Source organism: Rhinoderma darwinii, unplaced genomic scaffold, assembly GCF_050947455.1.
Source record: "Rhinoderma darwinii isolate aRhiDar2 unplaced genomic scaffold, aRhiDar2.hap1 Scaffold_2127, whole genome shotgun sequence".
In the NCBI taxonomy this organism is placed as follows: domain Eukaryota; kingdom Metazoa; phylum Chordata; class Amphibia; order Anura; family Rhinodermatidae; genus Rhinoderma; species Rhinoderma darwinii.
This window is the reverse complement of record NW_027462463.1, coordinates 1569-20573: the sequence shown is the minus strand read 5'-3', so window position 1 is coordinate 20573 and position 19005 is coordinate 1569. Positions and strand designations below refer to the sequence as shown.

Genomic DNA, 19005 nt, shown 5'->3' with positions numbered 1-19005 from the left:
CAGCGAGCCTGTGTACACAGAACAGTAGATGTATAATTGGCCGTTCCCTAGGTTGGAGCGATCTCCCTCACCTCCCCGTCTGCTCCTCCTGTGGCACATGCTGGAGGATTAGATCTTGGGTGGTCAAGATGGGGCTACAATTTTTGATATATTATAGTCAACCAGGTGACATCATATGGGGGTGGGGGGCACACACTGCCACGTCCTGCCCCAACATTAATCACGGGAGACAATACATCCCCTCCATGACTGCCGCTCTGGAGCTTCTACAGATGTAATGCAGGTGCCACTTACTCCTGAGCACCGCTTCTCCCCGCCGACATGTCTCTTGTAGCTCCCCCGGCGTTGTGACCTGTAGAGAGAAGCCCAAGGAAGAACAAGCCCAGACCGCAGAGGAATGAAGAGCTGCGACCTGTGCGGAATCAATGACGAGGTCCCGGCCGCGAGACGACACCACAGCGCAGAGCTACTATTTTATTAAGGTTTGTTGAATTCATTCGTTACTATCATGAAGTATTTTTACTGATGGCTGAAATGCAGTTACAAGACACAGATCTGGAAGTAGAACATATGAGGAGTCACTGGCACAGACAACCGGGAAGAAGCCCGGACACAGACCGGCAGAGGAGGGGGGGGGGGGGGGGGAGGGACACAAACAGGGACGACGGCCCCACACACAGACACCAGTGCGGAACCATCTAGGAGCCCCTCACCCACACCCTGGGCTTAGTGACGGGTACAGAGCACCTTTATAGGGTCCCTACATTCATCCGCTCTGTAGAACGGTCGACATCTATCCCCTACAATACGGACAGAACTCTCCCATTATTCTAGACGTTACCAGTTGGGTGGGTGAAGGAACCAGAACCTCTACCCGATGCCCTGCCATCACTGGTAGCCCGGGGAGGATCGCCAGCCCTGAATCATCTCACATCCAGGTACAGGGGAGGGAAGAGAACACACCTGATGATGATGATTAACTAGCGGCACTGGTATTTAAATCCCCAAGAAACGCCAGACGCTGTTCAAAGGGGTGGGGGGGGGGCGAAGAAAAGAAACCAGCGAAGAAGAGAGCGGTAATGAGTGGGCAAGAGGAGGGGTAGCGGGGGGAAGTGGCTGCTCCGGGGGTCTTCAGCAGGACACTTCCATGGTGTGGTTTATCTGACCGATGTCTTCACTGCTTTCTGACTGAGTGCAAGGCCTGGGGCGACTTCCATCCACAGAACTGGCGCTGGTGAGGGACGCTGTGCGAGAGCGGGCAAGCCGGGTCATACTGGCCGAGGGCACTACGGAAACAAAGAAGAGGAAACAGGTCAAATCCAGAAGCAGCAGAAACACAACCGTCCAGGGTGGATCTGCCACAAGGGAACAGGCCCCATGCAGGGCGGTGGACAAGCACTGGGACCGCAGGTGCAGGGAGCTGTACTAGGACTCCATACTCCAAACAGCTGCCTCCCACTGGGAATTGTAGTCCTAGCAGTTGTGGTGCCATGTTCTGTTCTGCAGGGAGCTCCATGTGAGGTGCGGGGCAGTAGAGCAGATCCCAGGTCCCTGTCATGTGCAGCGGGGACAGGAGGGATTGGGGGTGGTCTGTACAGGGGAAGGAGGAATATTCCCATCTGGGGCTCATACGTGTGGCCGTGTAGCTGATAACTCGCAGACTACAGATAATTAGGTGGTTCACAAGCAGATTTCTAGAATATCGTCACGTTCAGCGAATGTGCCGGGAGATACGTCTGGTGCTGAACGGGTCCAAAAAGAGGGCCGAGCAAGTACAACTGCTCTCCTATACAGTGGGCCCTACAAAAAACCTGATACCGCACTAATAAATAAATAAATAAATACACAGACACGCACATATACACACGCGCGCGCGCACACAGACGCGCACACAGACGCGCACACAGACGCGCACACAGACGCGCACACAGACTATGTAGACCACGGCTATGATATACTGAACAGACATTAGGGCTTTACATTCAGTAGGAGAATCAGCCGCCCCACAATGTCGTGTGAACAGGGCCTTAGCTCTACTTCATCTAGACTTTCATGATGGGGGGAGCAGTTTCCTGGATGTGGGGATGATGGGGAGCGCAGCCCAGGCAGAACATTCAGAGGAGGACACAGCAGACCGGGGAGCATGCAATCTATGCAGGGAGGCAGGAGGCATTCAGCATACGGTGTGACGGGGTACCTGCGCTGGCACTCTGTCTCCGATCCTTCAGGGAGGCAACTGGGGGGGAAAAAGACCAAGTAGGAAAGAGGGGGGGAAAGGGTGTGAAGGGTCCAGTGGAGGGTGATGAGGAGAGAAGACACAGAAATGTGACATTGAGACAACAAGTAGCAAAATGTTATCACCATAAAGAGAATAGAGATCACAGTCCGAGGAGGAGGAGGAGGAGTGAAGCCAGAGAAAGAGACAGTGCGGAAATCAGAGACACATGAAGTGTACGGTGCAAGTACAGACAAGGAGACAGAGACCATGAGGACCGACACCCGCCCTCCAGGGATGCCCTCGCAAAGGGCCACCGCCACCCCCCCCCCCCTCCAGGGACACCCTTGCAAAGGGCCGCCACCCCACCCAGGGACACCTCCGCCTACATCTGGAAGAGCCGCACTTACTGTATCCCATTCCTTGAAGGAAATATTTGAAAGCTTCTGTCAGCTTCCCAGGCTGTGAACAGAAATGAGGCACGGTGTCACCAATTTTCTTATTGTTATTTGATATCATTAACAGACGTGATACACGACCTCTACGATACAATGCAAACATCATAATTATGTAAAGAAAAGGAACAGGAGATGCATTGTGGGTAGTGAGGTCATTGATGCTCCGGTGCTGTATGCGGAGTAGTGGGTCCCGGTTTTGCGCTGCATTATTATCTGCTGCTCAGCGTGCCGGTAGCCCCCATGGAGAAGGACAATATGGAAATCCCACAAATGATTGTCACTTAGCTGATGAGGTGGGGGAGGGGGATCGAATATCACAGATGTATGAGAAATCTATAGAATATTCTGTGTACCTGAGCGGGGCTATAGCAGAGCGGCATAGAGCACCCGAGGTCATGTCCCCATGGACTTCAGCAGTGATCAATTACTGATCCCTCACAGGCTCCTCATTACCTGCAGCTCTCAGAGCAAGGGCCCTCATGGAAGGGATTGATGCAGATGTGCACAGAATGACGGTACAGCAGCGGGTGGAAAAATATAATGAAGGTACTAGACCTGAATCATGTTATGCAGAATAAGGCCATGATATATACCTGGGTCACCTGTGGAAGTCCTCCAGAGTCTGCCATCTGTAAGAGATTTAGGAGGAAACATCAGTTGATTGATACAGGAGATTGAGGCTAAATGAAGTAATTATTCCTGTTATTGCTAGGCCAACCTACAAGGAGACCAGACACGAGAGGGAGAGGAGGCGGCCACCTACAAGGAGACCAGACACGAGAGGGAGAGGAGGCCACCTACAAGGAGACCAGACACGAGAGGGAGAGGAGGCGGCCACCTACAAGGAGACCAGACACGAGAGGGAGAGGAGGCCACCTACAAGGAGACCAGACACGAGAGGGAGAGGAGGCGGCCACCTATAAGGAGACCAGACACGAGAGGGAGAGGAGGCGGCCACCTATAAGGAGACCAGACACGAGAGGGAGAGGAGGCGGCCACCTACAAGGAGACCAGACACGAGAGGGAGAGGAGGCGGCCACCTACAAGGAGACCAGACACGAGAGGGAGAGGAGGCGGCCACCTACAAGGAGACCAGACACGAGAGGGAGAGGAGACGGCCACCTACAAGGAGACCAGACACGAGAGGGAGAGGTGGCCACCTACAAGGAGACCAGACACGAGAGGGAGAGGAGGCGGCCACCTATAAGGAGACCAGACACGAGAGGGAGAGGTGGCCACATACAAGGAGGCCAGACACGAGAGGGAGAGGAGGCGGCCACCTACAAGGAGACCAGACACGAGAGGGAGAGGAGGCGGCCACCTACAAGGAGACCAGACACGAGAGGGAGAGGAGGCCACCTACAAGGAGACCAGACACGAGAGGGAGAGGTGGCCACATACAAGGAGGGCACACAGATTTTGGGCTGCTTGAATTCTCAGGGATAGGGGACGGTACCTTCAGGAATGTTGTGGTTGTCGGATCAAGCTTAGAGTTACATTCAACCTGTCAGTCAAAGGAAAGAGCAACGTGAGACATTTACATGAAAAACCGAATATATACAAAGTACGAGGAGAAGTCACTGGGGATCTATTGTAAAGTGATCTAGCCTTCATATCACTACAGGGGTAATCCACTCCAAGGATCTAACATTCTAGTGAGCGGATCACAACAAATCTATCACTGGGGATCTAATTACTAACAATAGCGGAGATCTGATAATCCCTCCTACAGTGTGACATGAACAATCCCAGAGCAGGTGGTGACTTATCAGCTACAGAAAACACTGGGACTGACCACGCCGTCTTCAGCCGGGGAATTATCTCCAACAACCAGCATCACGGGAGCCCTGCGAGGAGGAGAAGAACCCCGTAAGAAGACGCCGCCTTATGTCTGCTCATATACAGCGGGGTGCCTCGCGGCATTGTGTATTATGTACAGTGACTTACTTAAGAGTCTTGGCATTCGGGACAGTCCCAGGACGATTAATTTCTAAATCTCTTCGACTAAGGAAGAAAAAAAGAAAGTGAGACACAAGACATCCAGAAACATGAAGGGTTAATGACAGAGACCCGTCCTATGTGACACCTACTACACCACTCCGGACAAGGGCCCGCCCAGTCACCCCGGACGAGGGCCCGCCCAGTCACCCCAGAACGAGGGCCCGCCCAGTCACCCCAGAACAAGGGCCCGCTCAGTCACCCCAGAACAAGGGCCCGCTCAGTCACCCCGGACGAGGGGCCGCGCAGTCACCCCGGACGAGGGCCCGCGCAGTCACCCCGGACGAGGGCCCGCCCAGTCACCCCAGAACGAGGACCCGCCCAGTCACCCCAGAACGAGGGCCCGCCCAGTCACCCCAGAACGAGGGCCCGCCCAGTCACCCCAAACGAGGGCCCGCCCAGTCAGTCGCTCAGAGATCCCTCACACCCTATGACATCATCAGCCAGGTGTAGCATGCTTGAAAGAGACTCCTGCACAGGTTGAAACGTTGCAATTCTTATGATGGAGGAATAAGACCTTTAGATTGCCCGGACCGGATGATGTCATACTACACAGCCCATCATGTAGGACTATAAGCCTCAGGAGGCCTCCCACCTGTTGTACATGTTCCAGAAGAGATGCAGGTTGTTCTGGTTCACACAACTGCTGATCTGCTGGCGGTAATTCTGCACCAGCTCCGTGTTATTCATCAGCTCCTCCTGGGGCGAGAGACAAAGTCACCAAAAGGGGGCAGCATTATACCACAGATAGCAGTGCATGCTTGTCACCACTAGAGGGCGATGCTGTCAGCCTGGGATCTGTTCACCAAACACTCAGATATTATAACATGGTGAAAAATGTGTAAAGCAAAGAGAGACGGAGGCAACAAGGACCTCTCCAGGGGAGCGGCGGCCCTACTGACAGCCATAATGTTACCTCTCCAGGGGAGCGGCGGCCCTACTGACAGCCATAATGTTACCTCTCCAGGGGAGTGGCGACCCTACTGACAGCCATAATGTTACCTCTCCAGGGGAGCGGCGGCCCTACTGACAGCCATAATGTCACCTATACAGGGGAGCGGCGGCCCTACTGACAGCCATAATGTTACCTATACAGGGGAGCGGCGGCCCTACTGACAGCCATAATGTCACCTCTCCAGGGGAGCGGCGACCCTACTGACAGCCATAATGTTACCTCTCCAGGGGAGCGGCGACCCTACTGACAGCCATAATGTTACCTCTCCAGGGGAGCGGCGGCCCTACTGACAGCCATAATGTCACCTCTCCAGGGGAGCGGCGGCCCTACTGACAGCCATAATGTCACCTATACAGGGGAGCGGCGACCCTACTGACAGCCATAATGTTACCTCTCCAGGGGAGCGGCGACCCTACTGACAGCCATAATGTTACCTCTCCAGGGGAGCGGCGGCCCTACTGACAGCCATAATGTCACCTCTCCAGGGGAGCGGCGGCCCTACTGACAGCCATAATGTCACCTATACAGGGGAGCGGCGGCCCTACTGACAGCCATAATGTTACCTATACAGGGGAGCGGCGGCCCTACTGACAGCCATAATGTCACCTCACCAGGGGAGCGGCGGCCCTACTGACAGCCATAATGTTACCTATACAGGGGAGCGGCAGCCCTACTGACAGCCATAATGTCACCTCTCCAGGGGAGCGGCGGCCCTACTGACAGCCATAATGTTACCTCTCCAGGGGAGCGGCGGCCCTACTGACAGCCATAATGTCACCTCTCCAGGGGAGCGGCGGCCCTACTGACAGCCATAATGTCACCTATACAGGGGAGCGGCGGCCCTACTGACAGCCATAATGTTACCTATACAGGGGAGCGGCGGCCCTACTGACAGCCATAATGTTACCTATACAGGGGAGCGGCGGCCCTACTGACAACCATAATGTTACCTATACAGGGGAGCGGCGACCCTACTGACAGCCATAATGTCACCTATACAGGGGAGCGGCGGCCCTACTGACAGCCATAATGTTACCTCTCCAGGGGAGCGGCGGCCCTACTGACAGCCATAATGTCACCTATACAGGGGAGCGGCGGCCCTACTGACAGCCATAATGTTACCTCTCCAGGGGAGCGGCGGCCCTACTGACAGCCATAATGTTACCTATACAGGGGAGCGGCAGCCCTACTGACAGCCATAATGTTACCTCTCCAGGGGAGCGGCGACCCTACTGACAGCCATAATGTTACCTCTCCAGGGGAGCGGCGGCCCTACTGACAGCCATAATGTCACCTATACAGGGGAGCGGCGGCCCTACTGACAGCCATAATGTTACCTATACAGGGGAGCGGCGGCCCTACTGACAGCCATAATGTTACCTATACAGGGGAGCGGCGGCCCTACTGACAACCATAATGTCACCTATACAGGGGAGCGGCGACCCTACTGACAGCCATAATGTCACCTATACAGGGGAGCGGCGGCCCTACTGACAGCCATAATGTTACCTCTCCAGGGGAGCGGCGGCCCTACTGACAGCCATAATGTTACCTATACAGGGGAGCGGCGGCCCTACTGACAGCCATAATGTCACCTCTCCAGGGGAGCGGCGGCCCTACTGACAGCCATAATGTTACCTCTCCAGGGGAGCGGCGGCCCTACTGACAGCCATAATGTTACCTATACAGGGGAGCGGCAGCCCTACTGACAGCCATAATGTTACCTCTCCAGGGGAGCGGCGGCCCTACTGACAGCCATAATGTTACCTCTCCAGGGGAGCGGCGGCCCTACTGACAGCCATAATGTCACCTCTCCAGGGGAGCGGCGGCCCTACTGACAGCCATAATGTCACCTATACAGGGGAGCGGCGGCCCTACTGACAGCCATAATGTCACCTCACCAGGGGAGCGGCGGCCCTACTGACAGCCATAATGTTACCTCTCCAGGGGAGCGGCGGCCCTACTGACAGCCATAATGTCACCTCTCCAGGGGAGCGGCGGCCCTACTGACAGCCATAATGTCACCTATACAGGGGAGCGGCGGCCCTACTGACAGCCATAATGTTACCTATACAGGGGAGCGGCGGCCCTACTGACAGCCATAATGTTACCTATACAGGGGAGCGGCGGCCCTACTGACAGCCATAATGTTACCTATACAGGGGAGCGGCGACCCTACTGACAGCCATAATGTCACCTATACAGGGGAGCGGCGGCCCTACTGACAGCCATAATGTTACCTCTCCAGGGGAGCGGCGGCCCTACTGACAGCCATAATGTCACCTATACAGGGGAGCGGCGGCCCTACTGACAGCCATAATGTTACCTCTCCAGGGGAGCGGCGGCCCTACTGACAACCATAATGTCACCTCTCCAGGGGAGCGGCGGCCCTACTGACAGCCATAATGTCACCTATACAGGGGAGCGGCGGCCCTACTGACAGCCATAATGTCACCTATACAGGGGAGCGGCGGCCCTACTGACAGCCATAATGTTACCTCTCCAGGGGAGCGGCGGCCCTACTGACAGCCATAATGTCACCTCTCCAGGGGAGCGGCGGCCCTACTGACAGCCATAATGTTACCTATCCAGGGGAGCGGCGGCCCTACTGACAGCCATAATGTTACCTATACAGGGGAGCGGCGGCCCTACTGACAGCCATAATGTTACCTATACAGGGGAGCGGCGACCCTACTGACAGCCATAATGTTACCTCTCCAGGGGAGCGGCGGCCCTACTGACAGCCATAATGTCACCTATACAGGGGAGCGGCGGCCCTACTGACAGCCATAATGTTACCTATACAGGGGAGCGGCGACCCTACTGACAGCCATAATGTTACCTCTCCAGGGGAGCGGCGGCCCTACTGACAGCCATAATGTCACCTCACCAGGGGAGCGGCGGCCCTACTGACAGCCATAATGTTACCTATACAGGGGAGCGGCAGCCCTACTGACAGCCATAATGTTACCTCTCCAGGGGAGCGGCGACCCTACTGACAGCCATAATGTTACCTCTCCAGGGGAGCGGCGGCCCTACTGACAGCCATAATGTCACCTCTCCAGGGGAGCGGCGGCCCTACTGACAGCCATAATGTCACCTATACAGGGGAGCGGCGGCCCTACTGACAGCCATAATGTTACCTATACAGGGGAGCGGCGGCCCTACTGACAGCCATAATGTTACCTATACAGGGGAGCGGCGGCCCTACTGACAACCATAATGTCACCTATACAGGGGAGCGGCGACCCTACTGACAGCCATAATGTCACCTATACAGGGGAGCGGCGGCCCTACTGACAGCCATAATGTTACCTCTCCAGGGGAGCGGCGGCCCTACTGACAGCCATAATGTCACCTATCCAAGGGAGCGGCGGCCCTACTGACAGCCATAATGTTACCTCTCCAGGGGAGCGGCGGCCCTACTGACAGCCATAATGTCACCTATACAGGGGAGCGGCGGCCCTACTGACAGCCATAATGTCACCTATACAGGGGAGCGGCGGCCCTACTGACAGCCATAATGTCACCTATACAGGGGAGCGGCGGCCCTACTGACAGCCATAATGTCACCTATACAGGGGAGCGGCGGCCCTACTGACAGCCATAATGTCACCTCTCCAGGGGAGCGGCGGCCCTACTGACAGCCATAATGTCACCTATACAGGGGAGCGGCGGCCCTACTGACAGCCATAATGTCACCTATACAGGGGAGCGGCGGCCCTACTGACAGCCATAATGTCACCTATACAGGGGAGCGGCGGCCCTACTGACAGCCATAATGTTACCTCTCCAGGGGAGCGGCGGCCCTACTGACAGCCATAATGTTACCTCTCCAGGGGAGCGGCGGCCCTACTGACAGCCATAATGTTACCTATACAGGGGAGCGGCGGCCCTACTGACAGCCATAATGTCACCTCTCCAGGGGAGCGGCGGCCCTACTGACAGCCATAATGTTACCTATACAGGGGAGCGGCGGCCCTACTGACAGCCATAATGTCACCTATACAGGGGAGCGGCGACCCTACTGACAGCCATAATGTCACCTATACAGGGGAGCGGCGGCCCTACTGACAGCCATAATGTTACCTCTCCAGGGGAGCGGCGGCCCTACTGACAACCATAATGTTACCTATACAGGGGAGTGGCGGCCCTACTGACAGCCATAATGTCACCTATACAGGGGAGCGGCGACCCTACTGACAGCCATAATGTCACCTCTCCAGGGGAGCGGCGGCCCTACTGACAACCATAATGTTACCTATACAGGGGAGTGGCGGCCCTACTGACAGCCATAATGTTACCTATACAGGGGAGCGGCGGCCCTACTGACAGCCATAATGTCACCTATACAGGGGAGCGGCGGCCCTACTGACAGCCATAATGTCACCTCTCCAGGGGAGCGGCGGCCCTACTGACAGCCATAATGTCACCTATACAGGGAAGCGGCGGCCCTACTGACAGCCATAATGTTACCTCTCCAGGGGAGCGGCGGCCCTACTGACAGCCATAATGTTACCTCTCCAGGGGAGCGGCGGCCCTACTGACAGCCATAATGTCACCTATACAGGGGAGCGGCGGCCCTACTGACAGCCATAATGTTACCTCTCCAGGGGAGCGGCGACCTTACTGACAGCCATAATGTTACCTCTCCAGGGGAGCGGCGGCCCTACTGACAGCCATAATGTCACCTCTCCAGGGGAGCGGCGGCCCTACTGACAGCCATAATGTTACCTATACAGGGGAGCGGCAGCCCTACTGACAGCCATAATGTTACCTATACAGGGGGGCAGGGTTATTAGTGGCAGCCATATTGTTACCTATACAGGGGAGCGGCGGCCCTACTGACAGCCATGTTACCTATACAGGGGAGCGGGGGCCCTACTGACAGCCATAATGTTACCTATACAGGGGAGCGGCGGCCCTACTGACAGCCATAATGTTACCTCTCCAGGGGAGCGGCGACCCTACTGACAGCCATAATGTTACCTATACAGGGGAGCGGCGACCCTACTGACAGCCATAATGTTACCTATACAGGGGAGCGGCGGCCCTACTGACAGCCATAATGTCACCTATACAGGGGAGCGGGGGCCCTACTGACAGCCATAATGTTACCTCACCAGGGGAGCGGCGGCCCTACTGACAGCCATAATGTCACCTATACAGGGGAGCGGCGGCCCTACTGACAGCCATAATGTTACCTATACAGGGGGGCAGGGTTATTAGTGGCAGCCATATTGTTACCCGCTCGCGGTGCTGCAGAATAACGGTACCTGACTGAAGAGATGCGACAACACGGTATCTGGGAGAGAACTCGTCAGTCCGGACAGCTGCGTAGAGAAAGTGGTAACATCAGTACGGGGTGAGTGGGGCGTCATGTATTACAGGCAGTTCAGAGGTCACATCAGCCAGGCCACTTATAGGCTTTTATAATGATTGACCCAGTTACAGGCAGCAACAGTGGGGGCACTGAAGGGGGAGCTCCATTACCTTGGAGGCCGCCCAGTCAATCCAGCCTTTTCCATTGGGATCGATGTTCACCAGGACCAAACCTTCCACCATCTCTGGGAAAATTAGCTACAAAACGAAAGAGGGTTAAAGGAACACTCCAGGCAAAATCAATACACACTTATAACTCGTATAGGGCCTAAGGAGGGGACCATGACCCAGGGATTCAAAAACATCATAGCCCATGTGTCATGCTCCGCCTCCATCGCCCATGTGTCATGCTCCGCCTCCATCGCCCATGTGTCATGCTCCTCCTCCATCGCCCATGTGTCATGCTCCGCCTCCATCGCCCATGTGTCATGCTCCGCCTCCATCTCCCATGTGTCATGCTCCGCCTCCATCGCCCATGTGTCATGCTCCGCCTCCATCGCCCATGTGTCATGCTCCGCCTCCATCGCCCATGTGTCATGCTCCGCCTCCATCGCCCATGTGTCATGCTCCGCCTCCATCGCCCATGTGTCATGCTCCGCCTCCATCGCCCATGTGTCATGCTCCGCCTCCATCGCCCATGTGTCATGCTCCACCTCCATCGCCCATGTGTCATGCTCCACCTCCATCGCCCATGTGTCATGCTCCGCCTCCTCAGACCCTGCCCTAGGCTCCGCAGATGTATTACATGTGGTTTTGTTTTACTATACAGATCACAATCATGGCCGACTTACAGCAAACTTAGCAAGAACATAAGATCCAGCTCCAACTCCAATCCCAATGATCGTCTGGAAGCTGAAACAAGAAACCTCAACATGTATGTAAAGTCACACGTGTGTGTGTGTGTGTGTGTGTGTGTGTGTGTGTGTATATATATATATGTATGTATGGGGCAGAGGTGTGTGTGTGTATATATGTATGTATGGGGTGTGTGTATGTGTGTGTATATATATGTATGTATGGGGTGTGTGTGTGTATATATATGTATGTATGGGGCAGAGGTGTGTGTGTGTGTGTGTGTATATATATATGTATGTATGGGGTGTGTGTGTGTAGGTGTGTGTGTGTAGGTGTGTGTGGGTGTGTGTAGGTGTGTGTGTATATATGTATGTATGGGGCAGAGGTGTGTGTGTGTGTATATATATGTATGGGGCAGAGGTGTGTGTGTGTGTGTGTGTGTGTGTGTGTGTGTGTGTGTGTGTGTGTAGGTGTGTGTATATATATATGTATGTATGGGGTGTGTGTGTAGGTGTGTATATATGTATGTATGGGGCAGAGGGGTGTGTGTGTGTGTGTGTGTGTGTGTGTGTGTGTGTGTGTGTGTGTGTGTGTGTGTGTAGGTGTGTGTGTATATATATGTATGTATGGGGCAGAGGTGTGTGTGTGTGTGTGTGTGTGTGTGTGTGTGTGTGTGTGTGTGTAGGTTACGGTGTGTGTGTAGGTTACGGTGTGTGTGTTTTGATCACATGATCTTGGTTTATGTGGCGGCTACAGAGAGGGGTGTATAGACTAATGCTGCTGATCTCACCCAAAGTGCTGCAGGATGCTGGGTAACATGGCCGCCAGGTTCTCCATGGTGGGATATTGGTAACTGGATGGAGAGGAGGGGAGGTTATTGGTGGGGGATTAATGTTATGTGGTGACTGCACTATCTGGAGGGAGGGCGTTACTTACCCCTGGGGGAACTGGGAAGCCCCCACCTGCTGGCCTGGGGCATCAACATGACACACAACAAAATGCTTGGTGATCTCCTGCATGTCCTCGTAGTTGAAGAATGTGTTGAAGCAGAGCTTATCTGAAAGACAGGACAAGTCCGTCAGCGTATCCCAGAATGATGTGCTGCCCCTGCGCCCCATCCTTCACAGACCAGACCTGCAGGAGCTTCTTCTATACATAGAAGCAGCAGGACCATCTTACAGTAGAGGCTCCATAGTGTGACTGATCTTACAGTAGAGGCTCCATAGTGTGACTGATCTTACAGTAGAGGTTCCATAGTGTGACTGATCTTACAGTAGAGGGTCCATAGTGTGACTGCTCTTACAGTAGAGGCTCCATAGTGTGACTGCTCTTACAGTAGAGGTTCCATAGTGTGACTGCTCTTACAGTAGAGGCTCCATAGTGTGACTGCTCTTACAGTAGAGGGCTCCATAGTGTGACTGCTCTTACAGTAGAGGCTCCATAGTGTGACTGCTCTTACAGTAGAGGTTCCATAGTGTGACTGCTCTTACAGTAGAGGTTCCATAGTGTGACTGCTCTTACAGTAGAGGTTCCATAGTGTGACCGCTCTTACAGTAGAGGTCCCATAGTGTGACCGCTCTTACAGTAGAGGTCCCATAGTGTGACCGCTCTTACAGTAGAGGTTCCATAGTGTGACCGCTCTTACAGTAGAGGCTCCATAGTGTGACTGCTCTTACAGTAGAGGCTCCATAGTGTGACTGCTCTTACAGTAGAGTTTCCATAGTGTGACTGATCTTACAGTAGAGGCTCCATAGTGTGACTGATCTTACAGTAGAGGTTCCATAGTGTGACTGCTCTTACAGTAGAGGTTCCATAGTGTGACTGATCTTACAGTAGAGGCTCCATAGTGTGACTGCTCTTACAGTAGAGGCTCCATAGTGTGACTGCTCTTACAGTAGAGGCTCCACAGTGTGACTGCTCTTACAGTAGAGGCTCCACAGTGTGACTGCTCTTACAGTAGAGGTTCCATAGTGTGACTGCTCTTACAGTAGAGGTTCCATAGTGTGACTGCTCTTACAGTAGAGGTTCCATAGTGTGACTGCTCTTACAGTAGAGGTTCCATAGTGTGACTGCTCTTACAGTAGAGGTTCCATAGTGTGACTGCTCTTACAGTAGAGGTTCCATAGTGTGACTGATCTTACAGTAGAGGTTCCATAGTGTGACTGCTCTTACAGTAGAGGTTCCATAGTGTGACTGCTCTTACAGTAGAGGTTCCATAGTGTGACTGCTCTTACAGTAGAGGTTCCATAGTGTGACTGCTCTTACAGTAGAGGCTCCATAGTGTGACCGCTCTTACAGTAGAGGCTCCATAGTGTGACCGCTCTTACAGTAGAGGGTCCATAGTGTGACCGCTCTTACAGTAGAGGGTCCATAGTGTGACCGCTCTTACAGTAGAGGTTCCATAGTGTGACCGCTCTTACAGTAGAGGTTCCATAGTGTGACCGATCTTACAGTAGAGGGTCCATAGTGTGACCGATCTTACAGTAGAGGCTCCATAGTGTGACAGCTCTTACAGTAGAGGTTCCATAGTGTGACTGCTCTTACAGTAGAGGTTCCATAGTGTGACTGATCATACAGTAGAGGTTCCATAGTGTGACTGCTCTTACAGTAGAGGCTCCATAGTGTGACTGATCTTACAGTAGAGGTTCCATAGTGTGACTGCTCTTACAGTAGAGGTTCCATAGTGTGACTGATCTTACAGTAGAGGTTCCATAGTGTGACTGCTCTTACAGTAGAGATTCCATAGTGTGACCGCTCTTACAGTAGAGGCTCCATAGTGTGACCGCTCTTACAGTAGAGGGTCCATAGTGTGACCGCTCTTACAGTAGAGGGTCCATAGTGTGACCGCTCTTACAGTAGAGGCTCCATAGTGTGACCGCTCTTACAGTAGAGGCTCCATAGTGTGACCGCTCTTACAGTAGAGGCTCCATAGTGTGACTGATCTTACAGTAGAGGCTCCATAGTGTGACTGCTCTTACAGTAGAGGTTCCATAGTGTGACTGCTCTTACAGTAGAGGCTCCATAGTGTGACTGCTCTTACAGTAGAGGTTCCATAGTGTGACTGCTCTTACAGTAGAGGTTCCATAGTGTGACTGATCTTACAGTAGAGGCTCCATAGTGTGACTGCTCTTACAGTAGAGGCTCCATAGTGTGACTGCTCTTACAGTAGAGGTTCCATAGTGTGACTGATCTTACAGTAGAGGTTCCATAGTGTGACTGCTCTTACAGTAGAGGTTCCATAGTGTGACTGCTCTTACAGTAGAGGTTCCATAGTGTGACTGCTCTTACAGTGGAGGCTCCATAGTGTGACTGTTCTTACAGTAGAGGCTCCATAGTGTGACTGCTCTTACAGTAGAGGCTCCATAGTGTGACTGATCTTACAGTAGAGGTTCCATAGTGTGACCGCTCTTACAGTAGAGGCTCCATAGTGTGACCGTTCTTACAGTAGAGGCTCCATAGTGTGACCGATCTTACAGTAGAGGCTCCATAGTGTGACCGTTCTTACAGTAGAGGTTCCATAGTGTGACCGCTCTTACAGTAGAGGCTCCATAGTGTGACCGTTCTTACAGTAGAGGCTCCATAGTGTGACCGATCTTACAGTAGAGGCTCCATAGTGTGACCGATCTTACAGTAGAGGCTCCATAGTGTGACCGTTCTTACAGTAGAGGCTCCATAGTGTGACCGTTCTTACAGTAGAGGTTCCATAGTGTGACCGCTCTTACAGTAGAGGCTCCATAGTGTGACTGATCTTACAGTAGAGGTTCCATAGTGTGACTGCCCTTACAGTAGAGGCTCCATAGTGTGACTGCCCTTACAGTAGAGGCTCCATAGTGTGACTGCCCTTACAGTAGAGGCTCCATAGTGTGACTGCCCTTACAGTAGAGGCTCCATAGTGTGACTGATCTTACAGTAGAGGCTCCATAGTGTGACTGCTCTTACAGTAGAGGCTCCATAGTGTGACTGCTCTTACAGTAGAGGTTCCATAGTGTGACTGCTCTTACAGTAGAGGGTCCATAGTGTGACCGATCTTACAGTAGAGGTTCCATAGTGTGACCGATCTTACAGTAGAGGTTCCATAGTGTGACCGCTCTTACAGTAGAGGTTCCATAGTGTGACTGATCTTACAGTAGAGGGTCCATAGTGTGACTGATCTTACAGTAGAGGGTTCCATAGTGTGACTGCTCTTACAGTAGAGGCTCCATAGTGTGACTGCTCTTACAGTAGAGGTTCCATAGTGTGACTGCTCTTACAGTAGAGGTTCCATAGTGTGACTGCTCTTACAGTAGAGGTTCCATAGTGTGACTGCTCTTACAGTAGAGGCTCCATAGTGTGACTGCTCTTACAGTAGAGGCTCCATAGTGTGACTGATCTTACAGTAGAGGCTCCACAGTGTGACCGCTCTTACAGTAGAGGTTCTATAGTGTGGCTGCTCTTACAGTAGAGGTTCTATAGTGTGACTGCTCTTACAGTAGAGGTTCTATAGTGTGACTGCTCTTACAGTAGAGGTTCTATAGTGTGGCTGCTCTTACAGTAGAGGTTCCATAGTGTGACTGATCTTACAGTAGAGGTTCCATAGTGTGACTGCTCTTACAGTAGAGATTCCATAGTGTGACTGCTCTTACAGTAGAGGCTCCATAGTGTGACTGCTCTTACAGTAGAGGTTCCATAGTGTGACTGCTCTTACAGTAGAGGTTCCATAGTGTGACTGCTCTTACAGTAGAGGCTCCATAGTGTGACTGCTCTTACAGTAGAGGGCTCCATAGTGTGACTGCTCTTACAGTAGAGGTTCCATAGTGTGACTGATCTTACAGTAGAGGTTCCATAGTGTGACCGATCTTACAGTAGAGGGCTCCATAGTGTGACCGCTCTTACAGTAGAGGCTCCATAGTGTGACTGCTCTTACAGTAGAGGTTCCATAGTGTGACCGCTCTTACAGTAGAGGGCTCCATAGTGTGACCGCTCTTACAGTAGAGGGCTCCATAGTGTGACTGCTCTTACAGTAGAGGTTCCATAGTGTGACCGCTCTTACAGTAGAGGCTCCATAGTGTGACCGCTCTTACAGTAGAGGGCTCCATAGTGTGACCGCTCTTACAGTAGAGGTTCCATAGTGTGACTGCTCTTACAGTAGAGAGTTCCATAGTGTGACTGCTCTTACAGTAGAGAGTTCCATAGTGTGACTGCTCTTACAGTAGAGGGCTCCATAGTGTGACTGCTCTTACAGTAGAGAGTTCCATAGTGTGACTGCTCTTACAGTAGAGGTTCCATAGTGTGACCGCTCTTACAGTAGAGGTTCCATAGTGTGACCGCTCTTACAGTAGAGGGCTCCATAGTGTGACCGCTCTTACAGTAGAGGTTCCATAGTGTGACTGCTCTTACAGTAGAGGTTCCATAGTGTGACTGCTCTTACAGTAGAGGTTCCATAGTGTGACTGCTCTTACAGTAGAGGGTCCATAGTGTGACTGATCTTACAGTAGAGGCTCCATAGTGTGACTGCTCTTACAGTAGAGGCTCCATAGTGTGACTGCTCTTACAGTAGAGGCTCCATAGTGTGACTGCTCTTACAGTAGAGGTTCCATAGTGTGACCGCTCTTACAGCAGAGGTTCCATAGTGTGACTGCTCTTACAGTAGAGGTTCCATAGTGTGACCGCTCTTACAGTAGAGGTTCCATAGTGTGACTGATCTTACAGTAGAGGTTCCATAGTGTGACTGCTCTTACAGTAGAGGTTCCATAGTGTGACTGATCTTACAGTAGAGGCTCCATAGTGTGACTGCTCTTACAGTAGAGGTTCCATAGTGTGACTGCTCTTACAGTAGAGGTTCCATAGTGTGACTGCTCTTACAGTAGAGGTTCCATAGTGTGACTGCTCTTACAGTAGAGGTTCCATAGTGTGACTGATCTTACAGTAGAGGTTCCATAGTGTGACTGCTCTTACAGTAGAGGCTCCATAGTGTGACTGCTCTTACAGTAGAGGTTCCATAGTGTGACTGATCTTACAGTAGAGGTTCCATAGTGTGACTGATCTTACAGTAGAGGTTCCATAGTGTGACTGATCTTACAGTAGAGGTTCCATAGTGTGACTGATCTTACAGTAGAGGCTCCATAGTGTGACTGATCTTACAGTAGAGGCTCCATAGTGTGACTGATCTTACAGTAGAGGTTCCATAGTGTGACTGATCTTACAGTAGAGGTTCCATAGTGTGACTGATCTTACAGTAGAGGTTCCATAGTGTGACTGATCTTACAGTAGAGGCTCCATAGTGTGACTGATCTTACAGTAGAGGTTCCATAGTGTGACTGATCTTACAGTAGAGGTTCCATAGTGTGACTGCTCACCTTGCACTGCTATATTCAGATACCTGCGGCCTACGCCATATCATCCACAATAAGCAGGACACTTACGGTTTAAGCCCACATCATGATAGGTAAGTATTGCCGGACGATTGCCTTTCGGGGTCCCTCTTATGACCACGTGCAGCATGCCGTAAGGCGTCTCAATGTCATGTTCCTGTAGGACGAGAACCTCTGTCAGTAAAGCGTCAGCACAGGGAGAGAAGTCAGGACACGTAGCAGAGCACAGAACCTATATCTTCTGGATCTACCGCACAGACTGCCTAACCCCACATATATAATACACACCGCGCGCTCCTCCCTCCATATAATACACGCCGCGCGCTCCTCCCTCCATATAATACACGCCGCGCGCTCCTCCCTCCATATAATACACGCCGCGCGCTCCTCCCTCCATATAATACACGCCGCGCGCTCCTCCCTCCATATAATACACGCCGCGCGCTCCTCCCTCCATATAATACACGCCGCGCGCTCCTCCCTCCATATAATACACGCCGCGCGCTCCTCCCTCCATATAATACACGCCGCGCGCTCCTCCCTCCATATAATACACGCCGCGCGCTCCTCCCTCCATATAATACACGCCGCGCGCTCCTCCCTCCATATAATACACGCCGCGCGGCCCTCCCTCCATATAATACACGCCGCGCGGCCCTCCCTCCATATAATACACGCCGCGCGGCCCTCCCTCCATATAATACACGCCGCGCGCTCCTCCCTCCATATAATACACGCCGCGCGCTCCTCCCTCCATATAATACACGCCGCGCGCTCCTCCCTCCATATAATACACGCCGCGCGGCCCTCCCTCCATATAATACACGCCGCGCGGCCCTCCCTCCATATAAT

The 19005-nt window shown here is 52.8% G+C and overlaps 1 protein-coding gene across 2 annotated transcripts; it reads right to left on the bottom strand.

The window, feature by feature from the left end:
* Positions 1 to 460: 460 nt before the first annotated feature.
* LOC142701593 (protein NDRG4-B) lies at positions 461 to 18322 on the bottom strand. 2 transcript variants are annotated; one of them, XM_075848153.1, is made up of 14 exons: positions 18205 to 18322; positions 12740 to 12860; positions 12594 to 12656; positions 11800 to 11860; positions 11120 to 11206; positions 10903 to 10959; positions 5267 to 5370; positions 4621 to 4677; positions 4469 to 4520; positions 4130 to 4177; positions 3267 to 3302; positions 2626 to 2677; positions 2198 to 2236; positions 461 to 1286 (listed from the first exon to the last, which is right to left on the bottom strand). In XM_075848153.1, the coding sequence occupies exons 1-14, from the start codon at positions 18281 to 18283 to the stop codon at positions 1132 to 1134; spliced, it is 1011 nt and encodes a 336-aa protein (XP_075704268.1). In that variant the 5' UTR covers positions 18284 to 18322; the 3' UTR covers positions 461 to 1131. The 2 variants fall into 2 exon arrangements, with proteins under 2 accessions (XP_075704268.1, XP_075704269.1); XM_075848154.1 differs by lacking the exon at positions 2198 to 2236.
* Between the last annotated feature and the right edge of the window lie 683 nt (positions 18323 to 19005).

Excerpts from the sequence above, each read along its gene's own strand:
- LOC142701593 (XM_075848153.1), bottom strand. The coding sequence starts at position 18,283 with ATGCTGCACGTGGTCATAAGAGGGACCCCGAAAGGCAATCGTCCGGCA. Across the intron at positions 4,178-4,468 it reads CCCCGGCTGAAGACGGCGTG|GTTGAATGTAACTCTAAGCT; the intron begins GTCAGTCCCAGT and ends TTTGACTGACAG. Across the intron at positions 1,287-2,197 it reads GAGACAGAGTGCCAGCGCAG|TGCCCTCGGCCAGTATGACC; the intron begins GTACCCCGTCAC and ends TTGTTTCCGTAG.